Source organism: Larimichthys crocea, chromosome X (assembly GCF_000972845.2).
Source record: "Larimichthys crocea isolate SSNF chromosome X, L_crocea_2.0, whole genome shotgun sequence".
NCBI classification, from domain to species: Eukaryota; Metazoa; Chordata; class Actinopteri; family Sciaenidae; genus Larimichthys; species Larimichthys crocea.
In genome coordinates this window covers 35,107,232-35,126,801 of record NC_040020.1, presented here as the reverse complement: position 1 = coordinate 35,126,801, position 19,570 = coordinate 35,107,232, and the positions used below count along the sequence as shown (strand labels likewise).

The 19,570-nt window shown below is 39.3% G+C and overlaps 1 protein-coding gene across 3 annotated transcripts; it reads left to right on the top strand.

Moving 5' to 3' along the window:
- Positions 1 to 730: 730 nt before the first annotated feature.
- LOC104939014 (syntaxin-12) lies at positions 731 to 18,850 on the top strand. Of its 3 annotated transcripts, none has more exons than XM_010755482.3 (10): positions 731 to 821; positions 1,466 to 1,609; positions 3,585 to 3,654; positions 3,912 to 4,011; positions 10,646 to 10,783; positions 10,896 to 10,939; positions 15,465 to 15,567; positions 15,712 to 15,784; positions 16,561 to 16,643; positions 18,129 to 18,850. In XM_010755482.3, exons 2-10 carry the CDS (start codon positions 1,510 to 1,512, stop codon positions 18,219 to 18,221), a joined length of 804 nt encoding a protein of 267 aa, XP_010753784.1. In that variant the 5' UTR covers positions 731 to 821; positions 1,466 to 1,509; the 3' UTR covers positions 18,222 to 18,850. The 3 variants fall into 3 exon arrangements, with proteins under 3 accessions (XP_010753784.1, XP_010753782.1, XP_019119703.1); XM_010755480.3 differs by having other exon boundaries at positions 762 to 870; XM_019264158.2 differs by lacking the exon at positions 731 to 821 and adding an exon at positions 903 to 996.
- The last annotated feature ends 720 nt before the right edge of the window (positions 18,851 to 19,570 follow it).

The window sequence follows — 19,570 nt, the reverse complement described above, 5'->3', positions numbered from 1 at the left end:
CTCCCTGCTTGGTGGTATTCTCCTTGTCAATCCTCAAATGATTGGTTGCACAAGCATGCATGTGACACCCGTAGCCAATGCCCACAGGTACTTTTCCTAAAGAGAAAAGTAAAAAAAAGAAAAAGAACGGTTCGCAGACGGACGGGAGCCGGCTCCCATCGTTCACTTAAAAGAGCCGGCTCTTTGAACCGGCTCGTTCGCGACCGACACATCACTACAGTGCTTATTGTTCAGGTGCTGGATGTGATGATCCCCAGCCTCACCTGCTGCTTCCTGTCAGTCAGAAAGTTGATAATAAAAATGTTCTTATTTGCCACACTTTATTTGACACAATAAAATGTTAATACACTTTAGAGGCTAGCCTAAACAATGTGTGAGAGGCATTTTAATTATTTAAATTTTTATTTTATTTAATTAATTAATTAAAAGCATTATGCATTAGGCATTATCTGCCGTCAATAATTATGGGCTTATATTCGCCACATTTCTCATGTGTCATTTATTAGACAGGGAGTGATGCTGATTGTTATGAGAATGTAATACTGTTACTGTGTGTTTGTATTTGTGTCAGCTGAATATAATGCCAGGTAAATAAAAACATTTGAAACTACTTACACCCTGATGAAAACTGAAAGTTTTATTTCCTCCCACATTTCCTGTACATCCTCGTAGAACAGTTCTCAAATTTGAATTTATTTAGGCTTTTTTTAGTCAAGGACAGTGAGGTTTGTGTTTTACTGGTGGAATTCTGCGTCACGCAACTTCCAGGCTGCGTCACTCTACGCGATTACGTCACGGATCAGGAAGCACAGTACTTCACGGTAGACACATTACGTTTTTGTGTTCATTTTTGAATTGCCAAATACGCAAGTATGTTTTTTTTTATTCAATGCTTTACTCTTGTTGACAGCACATTGGTGTGTCTAAGCCTTTATTACTGAGGAACATACTGTTTCAGGATAGCCAGTTTACCCAAAACAACTGAAAACCTACAAGGTAGCGCCAGTTAGCTAGAAAGCTAATGCATAATTCTGTACTGCCTCCCATAACTTTCCGTAGATAACCAGAGGATGTTGATAGCCGGTTGAACTAAATGGTGTTTATACAAATCATGTTAACAACTCGTCCCCATTATGGTTTTAGAAGTATCCCCTGTCTATGTACATGTTCTTCGATTGAGATCGGCTCCAATGATTCGACATTAGCAGGCTAACCTGTTAGCAAACTAACAGCTGTTATACGGACCAAATTAGATATGCTTAATCTCAATGAAATCCTCATTAACAGGTAACTGAAAGCGAACTATGTAATACGTACCATAAGGTGAGAAAACAGCTAAATCTGCCATAATGTCAAAAAATAGATTGGTAAACCTCACTGGTAAACATGCTGTACTGAAGTCTTTGTGGCCTACACACTTGACTTGGCTGTTGATGGTTTCTATATCTTTATCTGTGTTTATCAGCAGCCAAAGCACAACTCCTAAGGCACAAACACACTCTGGCAGACATGTCATATGGCAAAGCAGAAACCTACCACCCTGTGCCACAGGACTTCAACACCCTCATACAGACATGCAGCTCCAACATCCAGAAGATCACACAAAACAGTAAGTGCTTCACTGCTGCTACAGTGTCAGCAAGACTGTGGCCATAGTCTAAAATGGTTACTCACTCAGTAACTAACAAAGTGATTCAGAGACTGTGCTGGAGAATGCTGTACTAGTCTAATACCTCCCTCACTGTACTAAACTTATTTTAAGATTTTTTTTTGCTGCTAGTGCAGGATTTTACTGTTTCTAAAGTTTTTTTTTTTTCATTTTTATTTTAGTTATAATTTTTTATTTTAGTCATAAAATACCAGCGCAAGTTAGCAGCCCAATAATAGAAGCAAAAATTTGGAAGAGTGAGACCACCAGTAGCCTTGTTTTTTTTTGTTTTTTTTTTTTTTTTTAGCTTTTTAAGCTTTATGTGAAAGAGACAGCTGAGGAGTGACAGGAATGTTGGGAGAGAGAGATGGGGAATGACATGCAGCAAAGAGCCACGGGTCAGATTCGAGCCCTGGGCCGCTATGGCAAGGACTGAGCCTTTGTACATGGGACGGATGCTCTACCAACTGAGCTAACCGACACCCTGTAGAAGAGTCATTTTGACTGAGTTGATATGCCGGACAAGAGATAGTGACAAGTGTGACCACTGTGTTAGTATTTGTTTAGTTTGATTTATTAGCAAGATAAAATTCTCTTTAAATAGATCTTTGTGCTTTCTTGTGCCTGAGATGCCTAGATGGGAAAACTTATATTATAATTTTAAAAGGCAAATTGGTAAGGTCCAAAGCTTGTGCTTTATTGTTGATAGAGAACAGCTCGCTTTTGTTGAGGTTTAACTTATAGCCTTAAAAGTTACCAAACTGACTGAGCAGCAAAAAAGCGGGATGAAATGAGCCGGTTGGATAAAAAGCTAAATATCGTTAGCATAGAGCGGAATTCTATGTTTTATGTTACCTCTCCAGATATGTCCTTGCAAGAATGGAGTGCTGTAGCAAGTGGCTCAATGTCCATATCGAAAAGCATGGGGCTCAGGGGGCACCCCTGGCGGGTTCCATGATGCAAACTGAACGGTCTTGACCGCTGTGAGTTTGTGCGAATTGTGGCTGTGGAGTGTGAATAGAGTAATTTAATCCATGAAGTAAAGTTTGGGCCAAAGCCAAATTTGAAGAGCGACTGTATTGATCCCACACCAGGAAAATTCACTTGTTACAGTGGCTCACAATGCAGTACTGTGCAAAAGTTTTAGGCAGGTATGAAAAAATGCTGTAAACTTAGAAAGCTTTCAAAAATGGAAGTGTAAATTTTGTTAATTAACAAAATGCAGTGAATCAACGTATTAGAAATCGAAATCAAATTAATTGTGTGACCACCTTTTACCTTCAAAACAGCATCAATTCTTTTAGGTACACTTGCACACAGTTTTTGAAGGAACTCAGCTGGTAGGTTGTTCCAAACATTTTTGAGAACTAACCACAAATCTTGTGTCGCTGTGCTCAGTTTTGCCACGGTGTATGACCTGTGACATGACTTGACATGACTTCCACAACCACACCTTGGTCACCTTATATAGCGCCAAATCATCTCTTTATACAGAGCAGGTCTAGACTATACTCTTTGTAATATTAATTTATAAAGTTTTGATGATCAGAGAATTGGTTGATCGACTGTAATTCTACAAAATCCCTGACTTTGTGCAAATATACTTTTTTTACTTTAGGAATTTTGCTGGTTTGAACGAAAAAGGGTAGTAACACCAAATATCTCTCTCCCTGCTTTTCTGTGTGTCTTCAGCTGTCAGTTGAAAGCCATTCAGAGTTACCAGTGTGTCTGAAATAAGTTTGTTATTATTTATTTAGCCACTTCACTGTGATGCTACATTCTCCATACTCCCTCTGTAGCCTGGTTAGCGCCATTAACTCCTCCATCTTATTAGGGAGAGATCCTACATTCCATTCCACATGGTGTCATCTGTAAACGTAGATGAGTTCTTCCATTACAAGACTGAGACTTACCATTGTGTCTTGTTTCATGACAGCTGCTCAGATCAAGAGAATGGTGAACCAGCTCGGGACCAGACAGGACACTAGTGAACTCCAGGATCGTCTGTATGTACCAACCTTATTTCCAGGAATATATTTTACTTTTCTCTTTCTCTGCCAGTTTTGGCTAGCCATCCTTTTCATGTGATGTGTGAACTGCCACTGTTCTAAAAATCTGTGGGTTTGTCCAGAATGTGGAGTGTGCCTCCATGATATCTGTCCCTGCCATTAGGGATGGAATCTTCAACATGCTTTGTTTGGAAAGTTACTCACTCACACATGCAGCAGTCAGTTGCAAGTTTAAACTGTTAGTGTTTCCACAGGCAGCAAATTCAACACTATACCAACCAGCTGGCAAAAGAAACTAATAAGCACCTGAAAGAGTTGGGATCAATCCCTTTGCCATCATCACCCTCAGAGCAAGTAAGTGTTGACTACGTTTGTCTATCCATCACTAGTTTACAGAGAGAGAGAGAGAGAGAGAGAGAGAGGGAGAGAGAGGGAGAGAGAGGGAGAGAGAGGGAGAGAATGAGATCAGGAGGGTGACCTGGTGGAGCATACACATTTAAAATGGAAATACAGTGCTGCTCAAAAGTTTGTGAACCTCTTAAGCATTTTGGAGTTCTATTGTTTCATTATTTAATCAAAACCATTATTTTTTCTATGAAATAACAGGTGCAGCTTTATCAATTCAATATAATCTTTAAAAAAGTCAATTGTGTGGTCAAGACTAAATTTTGGTTAACTTATGTAGGTGCAAATGTTTGTGAACCCTGAGCTGCATTGGTTAAAACAATCAGTTAAGTGGAATCAGGTGGGACAAAATGGTGGCTAAATTAACCATTGAAATGGACCAATAACATCAGAGGGATGAAATTGCACATTTGTCTGGGGGTAGCTATGAAGTCATCTCAAAAAGATTTGAGTTTCATCATTCCAGCGTGAGGCAGATCATCTACAAATGGACAGCACTGAAAGACTACAACTCTGCCTAGAAGTGGACGACCTTCTATATTATTAACAATATATTATTAACAACGGACACAAGAACATTGGTAATTAGGGATGTAACGATACACTCAACTCACGACTCGATACGATTTTTTTTTAATCAAAATGAGCTACAGACAAATTATGACCAAATAAATATTTTTATTTGTAGGAAAAAATCTCTCTTTACAGAAACTCCCAAACAGTTTGTGTTTTTTATAAAAAATAGGGATGCACTGAAAATTCGGCCACCGAAAATTTTCGGCCGAAAATGGCCCAAAAGTGCATATCGGCTTTCGGTGAAGAGGCCGAATGGTGGCGTGACGCAGTTGATGCAATGAAACAACGTGCGAGGTGATCTGGCCACGGTTGCTGATTCTTTTCTCATTCACACACAATAAACCCACGATGCAGGATATAGGTAAAACACAGGCAAGAAATACATCATATACCGCTCTTTAGCGAAGCTATATACTTTCTCTACATTACGGCCTCTCACACATGCAAGGTGCGTTCAATGACCGTCGGACTGACTATGATGCGTTCATGAACGTGGGAAAAATGGAAATTCACCTGAAATATAATAAAACTAAATAGTAATTCTTTCAAGAACAAATGAACAGTGATTAAACAACATGGGCTTTCTAACAGTATAAATGAAATAATATTTATACTAACTGGAAATTCTACTGGAATATTTGAAGGATATTAAAAAAACATTTCCTTTCTTTGAAAAAACATGTCTACAAATTTATTCTAGGCTATTTATGCAATAGTAAAAAAATAGTGAAAAATTTAACAACCGCATTTCATTTTCGGTTTCGGTATTCGGCCAACCATTTAATTTTTATTCGGTTTCGGATGAAAATTTTCATTTCAGTGCATCCCTAAAAAAAGTGCAACTTACATCTTAAACAACAAAATACATGAAAAATGTCTCCTTTCTTTAGAAACAATCTCACAAGTAAACTGGTGTTAACTGGTGTCTGGTGGCGGCTGATATGCTGCTGCATGTTGCTTGTGTTGCAGCTATATGTTAGCAGTCTCTTGCAATATTTACATGCTGTTTTGGTTTTGTCAGTCCATTTCTCACCAGTTGCATTTGTGTATATAGGGAATCCAAAATGCCGCCACACAGGTGATTTCAAACTGCTCGGTGCGTCCTCTATTTCAAAGCTATTTTCTACCGTTGCCATGTCTTCCCTCGTTCTGTGCTCCGTACCTCTGTAGTGACGTGAGTCATGTGACTTGACGTCTGACGTTGAACAAATGAATCCCCAACCAGTGACTATTCTTTAAGATAACGTAATGTATTTCTAATAAAAAAAAGACGAAAAAGAACATATCCTACTTCTCTCGCATTCGCCAAGAATTGCGATTAATTTTTTCTGTCAACCGATGCGAGTCGTCATGCATTTGTACCGAGTTTTAATCGTGTCACGATGCATTGTTACATCCCTATTGGTAATGGCAAATGTCCTACAATGTAGATGTGAGAGACTGATGGGTCACTACAGAAACCGTTTTGTTGAGGTTAGGAGTTGCAATATCCAATTAACTGAAGAGGTTCACATACTTTTGCACTGAAGTCAGATTTTTTTTTCAGTCTATGACAGTATAACCATTTCTTTTTTTGAGTCAATTTTTTAGAATGTCAGTATTGTCAATTGGGGTATAACTTAAACATTATAACATTAAATAAGGTTATTTTAGTATTTTTTACAAAAATTTGACAATCACTGTACGGTTCACAAACTTTTGAGCAGCACTGTATTTTCAGCAAACAGGCATCCTTTTATTACAACATATCTTCCTGCATTAAAAGGAAGCCGTTTGTTAATAAGGACGCAAACTCCTTTGCTACTGGATGTGAAAGATGATAAAAATACTTGTCCCATCCATTCCCGTTTGGAAGGGAATGGATGGGACAAGATGTTCTGTGTCATTAAGGTGCATTTCCTTAAGTAGTGCTATATCAACCCCGTATTTTTTTAAGATAGTCGGTCTCAAACAAGCTGATTCAAATAGCCGGCTCTTTTAAGTGAACAATGGGATATTTTTTTGTGTGTAAAGTAAAACAGTGCACTACAGGAGCTCCATGCAGTGACTGAATGTCCTGTGCATGCTGTGCAACTACTCACATGCAACTAATCACATGAGGTTGTTAATCATGTTTGGTTGCCATGGCACTAGTGGTAGCTTGTTACAGCAGCTCCTGTGAGTTTTGTGTTTTTTGTCGTTATTTTCTGATTTGTTGCGTTTTTTGACATTTTTTTGTACAGCTCTTATGAAATGGCTTTGGGCCAAGTGGATATTGTGTGGCTCCGGTACTTTTTCCTATTTTTCCCGGCATTTACAAATTTTGTTGTGCCGGGTAACGATGACGACAGCAGTGGTCATTGTTTACCTTCACGACCAGCTGCTAGCACTCTTCAAACCTGCGCTGCTGCCCAGAGAAAGACCACAGATCTTCAACGAGGTGAAGAGGAGATGCCAGGGATGCAGGGCCAGTGTCTTTCGAAGAGCTAGGAGGAGGACATTTAAGCTGCTTTCTTCCTACAGTTGTGGCTACTAAATGGATGAGCTGGGGGGACTGACGAGGACTCAGTGGTAATATTATGAGTGCAGTGTGATGCGTTTCACTGAGACATGGCTGCATGAACATATTCTGGACTCCAACACCACCGTACGTGGCTTTCAGGTGGTACGGGCCGATAGAGACCGTGGACTGAGTGGTAAGAAGAGGGGAGGAGGGATTGCAGTGCTTGTGAACAACAGGTGGTGTAAAGGAAGCAGAGGAAGGCAAGGAAGCATATCGGAGAAGCTGGAGCAAAATCTCCAGGAAAACAACGTGAGGGATGTGTGGTCAGGAATGAGGACCATCACTGGATTCAAGGCGAGGGCTGATTCAGTGGACCTACAGGAGCCTCAGTTCACCCCTCCCATAGCCACACAGACCCCACACCCTCTTCTCTTCCACACCCTCTTCTCTCCCACACTTCTGATGACCCTGCATATCTCCCGACCCCCACAATAGACCTCAACATTTCCCCATCAACGCCTTCCCAGACACCCTGAATCTCCAAGTCCCTCATCACCTCCCCCACCCGCCTGATTGTTTCCAGCAGCCAGGTGAAAAGACAGCTAGAAAGACTACACCGGAACAAAGCTGCAGGTCCGAATGGTATCAGCCCCTGAAGGCCTACGTGGACCAGCTATTCCATCCATCCGTCCATCCACCCACCCATCCATCCATCCACCCATCCATCCATCCATCCACCCATCCATCCATCCATCCACCCATCCATCCATCCATCCATCCATCCATTCATCCATCCATCCATCCATAGTGGAGCCGAAAGAGCTGACTATTCTTGGTGAGCTGAGCCAAATGATCTGGAAGTCTCCTAACTGGAAGTCTCCTTGTTTATATTTTTAACCATTCACATTTGGTGTTGTGGTTGCTGACACTTTTTTTCTTTGGTCTGACAAACTCAGAACACATTATTAAGTTACACAGGTTTTAAGTAGAAAAGCGCAAAATAGACCAAGTCCATGTACTATCTTTCTATTTACTATCCATCTAAATTATTCCAATAGCATCAGCAGGCTTCATGCATTGCTGTCTACCACAGTGTTGTTGGTTTTAACTACCACTGAGGGGGACCAGAGGGGTTGAATTTGTATTCTCTTTGGCTGGACTGCAGCAAAGAGGCAAAAGCCTGTCTCTGCCTTAGTGAGTGAACCACTAAGTTTCAAAATTGTTTTATTTTTCTTTCGTCTTGGGGGTTACCTATTTGACATTGCTCTTTTGAAATTAATAGGCACAACCTATACTTATTGGGCTGAACAGTAAGACAGTATATATGTATACTGTGTGATTGTATGAAAAAAAAAAACAGATTTGGCAATATCGTCTATCAACTATATATTCAGGGCAGGTTATGGGGCAAATTGCCCTCTTGCCAATCACTGCAAGAGAAGAAAGTGACATGAGAAGGAGAGCAAAATTATACAAAATGGTAGTTTTACTGTTTAAAGTGTTTTGTTTTCTTATGTAAGACAGTTGCTTTTGTTTGTATGAAAGTTCCAAATAAAAGAAGAAAATAATAGGATGAGGGGCAACAATGAGACGATCCCAAAAATAGGAATGGCTTTACAGGCGGAGGCTGCTGACATTTTTTACCTGCTCATCTTTTCTGACCAATTTCTCATTAGTTTTGCATTTAGCTAGGATCAGTGTTACTACTGGTAGCATGGTGCAGTACCTGGACGCTACGGAGGTTGCACAAGTAGTCTAACTCCTCCAGGGTGGCACATCAATATGTGCCATTGCCAGAAGGTTTGCTGTGTCTCCCAGCAGTCTCAAGAGCATGGAGGAGATTCCAGGAGACAGGCAGTTACTCTAGGAGAGCTGGACAGGTAGGTAGAAGGTCCTTAACCCATCAGCAGGACCAGTATCTGCTCCTTTGTGCAAGGAGAAACAGGATGGGCACTGCCAGAACCTTACAAAAGACATTCAGGAGGCCATTGGTGTGAATGTCTCTGACCAAACAATCAGAGACTTCATGAGGGTGGCCTCAGGGCCTGACGTCCTGTACTGGACCCTGTGCTCACTGCCCGGCACCATGGAGCTTGACTGGCATTTGCCACAGAACACCAGAATTGGCAGGTCCGCCACTGGTGCCCTGTGATTTCACAGATAAGAGCAGGTTCAACCTGAGCACATGTGATAGATGTGTCATGCCTGGAGACGCCGTGGAGAACGTTATGCTGCCTGCAACATCATTCAGCATGACCGGTTTGGTGGTGGGTCAGTGATGGTCTTGGGAGGCATATCCCTGGAAGGACGCATGGACCTCTACAGGTTCCTCCTGGTGCATGACAATGCCCAGCCTCATGTGGCGAGAGTATGCAGGCAGTTCCTGGAGGATGAAAGAATTGATACCATTGACTGGCCCCTGTGCTCAACTGACCTAAATCCAATAGAATACCTCTTGGTCATTATGTTTTGGTCCGTCCGACGATGCCTGATTGCACCTTAGACTGTCCAGGAGCTCAGTGATGCCCTGGTCCAGATCTAGGAGATCCCCCAGGACACCATCCGCCGTCTCATTAGGAGCATGCCCCGACGTTGTTAGGCATGCATACAAGCACATGGAGGCTATACAAACTACTGAGTACCATTATGAGTGGCTACAAAGAAATTTTGGCAAAATGGACTAGTCTGCCACATCATTTTTTTGCTCTGATTTTGGGGATGTCTTTGAATTCAGCCCTCTGTAAGTTGATAGTTTTCATTTCCATGATGTGGCATCCTTTCGTTCTTAACACATTACCCAGTCCATATCAGGAAAGATATCCGTGATTTATTTTCCTGTTGAGATCTGATGTGTTTTCAAAGTGTTCCTTTTAATGTTTTTGAGCAGTGTCTATTATAAATGGAAATAGAAAGAATGGTAAGGTACTAAGAGCCATTTTTCTCTGATATCACCACTGGGGAAACTCAAATGTCCTACTGCTGTGTTTCAGAATGCAAGTTGTACAAAGAGAATATGACAAATCCCTATTTTGTCACTGCTTCCCAATTAGCTACCATTAGACAACAATCAACATTGGGTGAGCACATCTTAGTTACTATTACTGGTTGATAGTGTTACACATTATGATAGTTTATCATTGATTGATTTATACAACTTGTAACCTGAAATAGATCATTTGGGCTTCCCTCCCTGAACGTGATATGAAAGTTCCAATTGTTGATTAGTTAGGGAGGACGTCCTCCATTGACGCTCCAAGGGAGGACGTCCTCCATTGACGCTCCAATGGAGGACTTTTTATGTTTTGCCCAATGAAAAGGTTAGCATAAAAAAAAAGTATGTTAAATTGGGAAAAGGATATCTGTATTTATTATTATTTATTATTTTTGTAATCATGTTATAATTTTACAGAGGTCCTGGCAAAATGGAAAATATGTCATGAATTTAAATTCTTTCTATCACAGTTTGTAATGTAATTGATAATTCTGATCATATTTTTCTGTCTCCCAATGTATGGTGGTGTACAGAGGCAGCAAAAAATCCAGAGGGAGCGTTTGATGAATGATTTCTCAGCAGCTCTCAACAACTTCCAAGCAGTCCAACGCCGTGCTGCAGAGAAAGAGAAGGAGTCCATAGCAAGAGCAAGAGCTGGATCCCGCCTATCGGTAAGAACAGTGAGCAATGAGAGAGACGTCAGACGTGAGTCAATGTCTCTGTAATAATCTGTACTTTGCTGACTTGACATTGCCAATAGTGGGTTTTTCCATCTTTTCCCAGACAGAGGACAGTTCTCGGGATGAGAAGCTTGTGTCTTTTGATAAGTAAGTGGCATTGTGAAATAATCACATTAATGATCGAGTTAAGAATATAATAAGTCACTGAAGTGCCAGTGTAGCAGTCCCGGCTGAATGAGTCTTAACTCTTTGTACTGGCGGTTTAGTGTTTTATTAATAACATAAATGAATGACACTATAGCTCCTTTCAATCTTTGAACACACCATAAGAGCTATCAGGATATAAGACAAAAACAAAGACCATCAAAGATTACCATCTTCACATTAATTTATTAAGCCGAACCATGTACAATATTCTAACCCTTGTAATCTTACCTTGTTAAAGTATGTTTATTTTTTTTTTCTATCATAAATATGAACTCTTTTTAACTGCTCAAAATTAAATGTTTTAGCAGTGTTTTTTAGCATACTTTTTAACACCTTTGAATGCATTTTTAATTATTTAGTAACCGTATCATGACACTACACACCAGCACTGCTTAACAAGGTAACCGTCTCACCACATTACCACAAAAACCAAGCACCTCATAAAACGAAATAACCACAAACCTTGTACCCTTCTCAGCCAGGTGCCAGATGAACAAAATTAATGTTGCTACGATGACATTTGTAAGACACATGTACACTGCAAACACCCATAAGATCGTTTTTTGAAGCTTTTTTGCTAGCAATCTACTTCCGGCCAGATTCTTTTCAAAATAAAAGCCCCTGCTTTGACATAAAGAATAATACAATAAAAAATAAACTACATTTGAAAATGACTTGAAACATGATATGAAACATGCTTGTCATGTTAAATACATGTTACATGCCATGTTAAAGATCTCTTACAGCCAGTGATAAGATAAAGCTCACCATTTCATAGTAATATTGAAATTATACAACAATGAAACAAAATGTTTTCATGTTGAGGCAATTTTCTCTAAAAATAAACATTTCTTTTGCTTGTTCCTTTGCTTGTATCTCCATTTCCACAGAGATACACAGGGTCTAACTAACAGCCACAACAGTAGACACTGATATATTATGGAACCCGGCTTACTACTCCAGCAAGCAGTTGGACCCTAGTAGTGACACACTAGTAACAGTGACAAACTTTACCCCCAGCCAACTAATGTTGAAGCTTTCTCAAGATCGAGGAAGTTCCCAAATAGAATAAATACTACAGATTGGACACTAAGCTGAATTTAGCTACTCTGTCTGTGAACTTCACTTTATCCTGATGGAGTATGTCGTCCAATAATTTCCTACACAGCTTTGTAAAGTCAAGACAAAATAAATTGTAAAAAGATAAATATAACAATTTCCAAAATTCACATGAAATTTTAATTTGATTTCTAACAAAATATTTCAAGTCAGTGTTGCGCATTATAGAAGAAACAAGCTAAGCACACCCTCAAGAAGCCATGACTTTACTTACCTCACCACCGGGCTGCAAGATCTGTGTCTGTCTCAGCCAGAAGATTTTGGAGTTGGAGCAAAGAACTAATGCAGTATACAATATCTAGGAAGCTGAGAGACACTTGGCTACAACCGTTTCTGGCCCTGTACAGGCGTCTGCTTTTCCTGAACAGCTGGCTGGCACTTACCCTGCAGATACTGTTTCTTCTCCAGCCACAGTACCACTACGCCTGCAAAAGCAGCTCCAGCCACCCTTTCGGTTCCCGCTCCTGCTCCAGTCACCATCCCAGAGAGCAGACCAAAGGCCCCTGTCAGCTCTACTCACTCCTGGTGACCCTCCATGTGTTTTGGCAACAGCAAAAAAATTACTTTTCTTGTAACCTCTTCATCAGGGAAAACAAGGTTGTAGATTCTCGAAGAGCCTTCACCTGAGACTGCCTGCCTCAAGTGGTGCTGGGAAATAAAGCCACTGCTGAAGTACTATAATTATTTTCCCTGTCCATGACAACTGTGTGCTTATTCGAACACCCAGGCGTCATTCCACCCGTTAATCAAGTGGTCACGCTGATAATTATGCACAACTTCTAGTAAACAGGAGTAAACCATCTAGTAAACAGGAGATCCTGGGTTCAAATTCCAGCAGTGCCTTTCCCTTCTCTGTAAGTCGTTTTGTATAAAAGTGTCATCTAAATGACTAAATGTAAAAACAAGAATCTTTTTATTTTGTTACTTAAAAAATTAGCCTATATCTACAGTGAGAGTGGGTCCTTTTCCATGGAGGCCGCCATGTTGAAACATCATGTTTCTACAGTATCCCAGAACAGACAAACTAAATACTGACTCTAGACAGGGCCTTTCAAGTGTTGTTTCTCCTTTCTACTAGAAAGGTGACGGTGATGTGAGGAGAGTGAAGTGGAGTGATTACACCACTAGATGCAACTAAATCTTACACACAACCCACCCTTGTCATGGATAGTGAAATGAATACGGTTGCTTATGGAGGTTGACTCACTTCTGTAACCTATCTCAACCGACAGTTTTTAGCACTTCCCCATTGGCTTCATTTCCCAGCACTGGAGGTTGCCGCTTGGGTCCAATAGATGCCCTTTTTAAGTGCATTAGACATCAAGTTATGGATGGCAGAGAATTTTCTGCTGCTGTCACAGACAGGATCGACATGCTCATATTTGAGACAATCTGTCAATAGTTAAGTGATAGCAGGAGATAATCTTGTAGCAACCCATGTCTAGTAAATATGGAGGAAGAGTGGACACTCATCCTATACATCATCTAAATTTCACACTGTAAATCATCCTCTCATAGTGTCTTAAAAGTATGGTGTGAGGCTGGATTTATAGAGTGGATGAGACTATACAAAACAGATTATGCCCTTCATAATGGGTAAATGGGATCATAAAGGGGTCGAGACTAGTGAGTTTTGGTAAACTAGGCAAGTTAGGGTATACACTTTTAACAAAATTGCAAACCTGTAAGTACCTGGAAAATTTTTTTTTAGGAAGAGAAAACTTCTTTGTTATTCTTCTGAGTTGTTGGAAATGGTTGTTTTGTTGCCACAAGCAAGGGTCTAAACTCTGAAGTCTCAGGGTCTACTACCTACAATGCATCATCCTGGCTACACAGCCAACCCCACAGATGGAAAAATAAACCTGGTCAAAAGGAAGAAAACAGACTCTGCTACAAACACAGATAATCTACTTAAAACCAATATTGAGGTCAGTGTTTTAAGTTCCATCAACTGGAAACTCGATCTGATCCTAACACCCAAAATAAAAGACAAGCAAGCTAGTCTAAACAAGCAACAATTTAACCCAAAAGCTTCACTCAAAACTTCCATTCACTCTCAGCTCAAAACCAGACACCGCCAGAAACAAAACACTTTCACCACGTCCACAGAATTAGCAACTGCTCTGATAAAGGACCCCGACCCATCGTTGTTAAACTGGAACATTACAAACACAAAGAGCTCATAAAAAAACAAGGCAAAGGAACTGAAAGGGACGAAGTTTGGCATCATTGACCAGTTTCCAAGGAAAATAATGTGTGTTAATAATGTGTCAAAAACCTCCTGAACTTCATGGAACCTATAATTCATGTAACCCAAGATACACATCACCCTTTCACTTTTGGCAATATCAGATATCTGGGTATTAACATTTCCTTCAGGCTGTCAGAATTAACTCAGCTGAATTCACCCCAGTATAAGAAAAAATGACTGCAATGACTTAAACCTATGGTCTAACATCTCCCTCTCTTTAAATGGAAGAATAGTAAAATGCCACAAATCAACTACTTTTTTTTTTAAATGACCCTGCTAAAACCAACAATCAAATGGTTCAAGTCACTGAACTCAGTGTTCAGATCCGACCTGCAGCCCTTTGCTGTACCTCTCTCTCTCTCTCTCTCTCTCTCTCTCTCTCTCTCTCTCTCTACATTCCTGTCACTCTTCAAAACTCTTCTGTCTCTATCAAAAATAAAGCTTGAAAAAGGCCAACTTGACTTTCACAGTCAACACATGCCAACAGCATTTGTTTGACAGCCACAAATATGATATTGAATAAGATATCAAAATAAAAACAACTCAACAAAATTTGATTGGATTGTTTTGGGATTTATTTATTTTCTTTCCATGGACAATGCATTTTCATCTTGATTTTTATTTGCACTCTTTCATGAAAGGGATGATGGACATCACTGAAATGCAATGTAATTTTACTTTGTTTCTGTTTTGTGATGTATTAATATATCATGAAATTAAATACAATTTATTAAAATATTAAAGACCGAAAGCAAAACTGCTATCCTTTTAACAATGCTTTTTGATTTAAAGATGTATATTGTATTTGGTTTAATTTCTTGTTCGTTTTGCTTTAATTCAGACACTTTATATCTTTTATACAAAAGCCATTACTTAAATAGATTCATTCAGCATCGTTATAGATTGTATGTATATGCATGTGCAAGTGTTAAAATAATCAGGGGCATTTGCAAAATATTTATATTGGAGGAAGATTACCTTTAATTTTTTGACACAATATCTTGAAACTGTGTTCAGTATTCTATTTTTTGTGTCACACATTATTTCAACTCTTTAGGTGTCTTTTTTTTTTTTTGTCATTCTGTTTTTGTAAAGCCAAGAGGACTGGAGTCAGATAACCACCCAGGCAGAGGAGGCCTTCACAGAGGAGGACCTGGAGCTCATCAAGGAGAGAGAAACAAACATTAGACAGCTGGAGGTTAGCCTTTGCTTATTATTTCTAATTATTTAATTATTATACATATCGGACACAGTTGAACACTATCAGCACCACCATGACTATGGGCCATGTCCACACACAGCTGCCACGACTGATTCTTATTAATCTTTTTGTCTCTTTCAGTCTGACATCATGGATGTAAACCAAATTTTCAAAGACCTGGCAGTGATGATCCACGATCAGGGAGAAATTATTGGTGAGTAGTACTGGGGTATTGTTTTTAGGACAGCACACATTTAAAAACATGGTCATATTCTTTTCTCTTTCTCCACACACCAGCAGCAGTGTATGGTTTTGCTTTAGACGTTAAAACGTTATCATGAACTGATGACTGCCCCAAGGAAGAAAGACCAGGAATTACCTCTGCTTCAGAGGATAAGTTAATTCCAGAGAATACAACATGAAGGCTCGTCCAAACAGTTGATTTCTGGAGGAGACTGTAAATTTTGCCTCCATGGTCAAACTTTGCGGCAAATAATCCACTACTGAGGATGACCAACAAGAACAGAATTGCTTGGGCCAAGAAACACATATATAGACATTGGACCAGTGTAAAATCTGTCCCATGTCTTTGTGAGACACAGAGATGATGAATAGGTAAAATCTGCGTGTGGTTCCCACTGTTGGTAATTTGTTTTTTAATCTCTGCACACATAAAGTCTGTGTAAAATAAGAATAAATATATGTTCTGAGTTTGTCAGACCAAAGAAGAATAAAATTTGAATAATTAAAATTATCACAACTTTATGAAATTGTGTGTCAAAATCAGATAAAAAATTTGCAGTATTTTCCTTGGTGGTCTTTTTTTTCTGCTCACTGACACCAAAGTAGGAAACTGTAATGACAAAATACTGAAAGATGTGGGAAGAGGGCAAAAATTAAGAGATATACTCTGCTTTCATTGTGGATGCCAAAAACCTGAGTTTTCTTCAGGAATTCCTGACTGACCTTGTTGTATATTTTTCCCTGCAGATAGCATTGAGGCCAATGTGGAAAATGCTGAAGTTCATGTAGAACGAGGAACAGAGCAGCTCCAGAGAGCTGCTTACTACCAGGTTAGTAGGCTCATTAAGGGTTAAAGCAAAGAAATAAAGTGCCCCTACTCAGGAAGGGACAGCTGCAACCATAATTAAGAGCAGAGGTGATACCGGGCAACTCAACAGATTCTTCTCTGTCCTTAGAAACCTTTACATCTTCCCAAAGCTAATGACACTGAACAATTTTTCCGACTATATAACATCCTGGTCACTTCCTGAAAGCATTCACCAAAAACAAAATGTTCTAATGTATCCAAAATAAAACACTCATTTTATATTGCTTCATTATTCATCTTAAGTGCATTTATCTCGTTTCTATTTTTTTAAACTACAGTAATAAGCAATATTTTCCCTTTCTTTGCTCCATTTGGCTCTGGGCCTTTTTATAAAGCTCCATGAGCTCTCCACAGATACAGCTTGTTCAATTTGGATCATAAATTTATGCATGTAGCCCTATCTGGCTGTCTTTGAGCTCTTTACTTTTTTCCCCAAATTCAGTTGAATCTACTGCTGTAACTCTCAATGGTCGAATCAAGTTGGATCTCTTTTAGCAATTCCTTAAATCAGCTATAGCATCTCCTACTAGTGACCAGTGACAATCTCCATTTCATTCACACAAAGGCTTTGTGAATGTAAATTTATTGGTGTTCTCTAATGCCCCACAGTGGATGCAGGAAGTGACATCCAACTCCTTCATATAGTGTATAAATGCATGAAAAGTCTGGTACTGCGGCCACAGCACGCTCCAACATGTGCAGAATGCAATTATGCTATGATGTGTTTATGCTTTTTGACTTCTTAGTACTGGTTTTTATTTTGATATAAGAAAGTCTCTCTTTCAACTAGAGACTGAGAAAGAAACTTGATTATAAAAGGGGGCTAATTTCAGGTTTTCTAATACTTTTTTTATTTATTTATTTTTTTTTATATTGCTACACAAACTGCAAACAAACTAAAATACTGTATCAGCCTATGTGATCAGCAATTGGAATATGCTGCTACAGAGTAAAAAAAAAAAAGCATCTTATCCTAAACCCATCAGCCATTGATACCACCACTAAAATGGTCATTTTGGTTATAGTTTTTAATGTAATTATTAATTAGAGCTCCACATTGGTAGTTTATTATATCTTCTGAGACTGAAATGTATTCCCTGTTGTTCTCCTTTCTTTTAAAGTTTCTATATATAGCCAGTGTATTACCTACTATAGACAAAGTTAGCACGCCCGCAGGCATGGCAGAACTTAGACAGGAGGATCACCACAGAAACCAAGCAATGCACTGCTTTGGACAAGGGCAGCAACATAATGTATTTTAGACTCTGCTTATATACTCACTGCAAGTTAAAATGTGTTTTGGAGGTGTGGCTTTGAAGGAAAACCTGAAGAAAGGTGGTGGAATTTTCTTGGTTGCATACAAATCTAGCTGTTTTTTTCTTTCTCCAATGGGAAGTTCTGTTTTTCAGTTAAGTAACTCATACATTTCTGCTTTTTGTTATCATAGCAAAAATCCCGGAAGAAGATGTGTATCCTTGCTATGGTTTGTTCCATCATGCTTGTCATACTTGGCATCATTATTTGGCAAGCAGCTAAGTGAGCTGACAACCAATGCATCACTACTGTATTTTACTCTGCCCACTCCCATCTGCAAGTACCTGCTTGGAATCATGAGAAGAATAAGAGGCTGATCACTTCAATAAGGTCAGCAAAATAGATCTATGCAGAGGGATGTTGAATGTGGAACATCGGAACTGATCAAGCCTGTTTTTATGAAAGCTGTGACAGATATTTACACTGAGATGGAGCGGATGGATGACTGAGCTGGTGTAGGGGAGCAATTTAAGATATGAAATTCCTGCATTTCTTCTCTTATTTACTACACTAACAATAGCTATGCCAATGACAACAAAAACACAAAACTTGATGAAGTAAATGTATGTGTTTTTAGGGGCTGTAAATAATTTTGTTACCTGTTAATCTTCTGATGTAACATTATAGGACCTACATGAGGCCTGGTGATAATGGCAGCCATGGTTGTAAAATAAACTTACCAATATCTATCTACATGTCTGTGAATATGACAGTGCTGTATTATATTCCACTCACTCAAAACATTATGGAGGATAAATGGCTATCTCAACAACGAAACAAAGTTTTCAGACAATACATTTTTAAATTGATTTCTATGACTTCCTTACAGTATGCGTAATAAATGTCTTACTCTTCTGGATGTGTCATCAGTTTTCTTTGTCCCTTTTACAGGATACCTCCGTTTTTCCAAAGGAGGTTCAAGCTGGAATTTGGGCTAGCAAAATGCATTTTATTTTTGCAATTTTTGGCCACAATTTCTGTCATGATAACATACTCACCAAAATAATTAATCAATTATCCGGACGGGGGGGGGGGGGGGGGGGGTTCGAACCCTGGGCTACCAACCGACAACCCCTGCTAGACCTTTTTTTTTTTTTTATTTTTTTTTTTATTAAGTAACACCATGCATTCCACGTACATCTGGTACACACTGACTGACAGAGCCAATAGAACAACAAAATAAAAACTTACATTCTCTTCTCTTTTTTTTTTTTTTTTAAACATATTTCAGAGTTTTACCAAGGCCGGAGCCACTTACACACAAGAGAAATTATTGTGTGTATAGAGTTCTTCCATAAACAAAACCACCCGTCATTAGGTGTCCTTTCTCCTATTTCTACCCTCTTCTTCCTTCTCACCCTAACATGATGTATGTATATCTGTTTTTCTGGGTCTCTCATACATGAGTACGTTAACCCACATTCTCCCTCAGCTTCACTTAAATCAAAATGGGTGATCTGTGTACATATTTACAATAAAATTATACAGAAAAAAAAACGAGTTTTTTCACCTTCTCAATCATTTGACCTGACATTTTTGCCGTGTTACCAGAGTAGCAAATACCATAGGAACAAA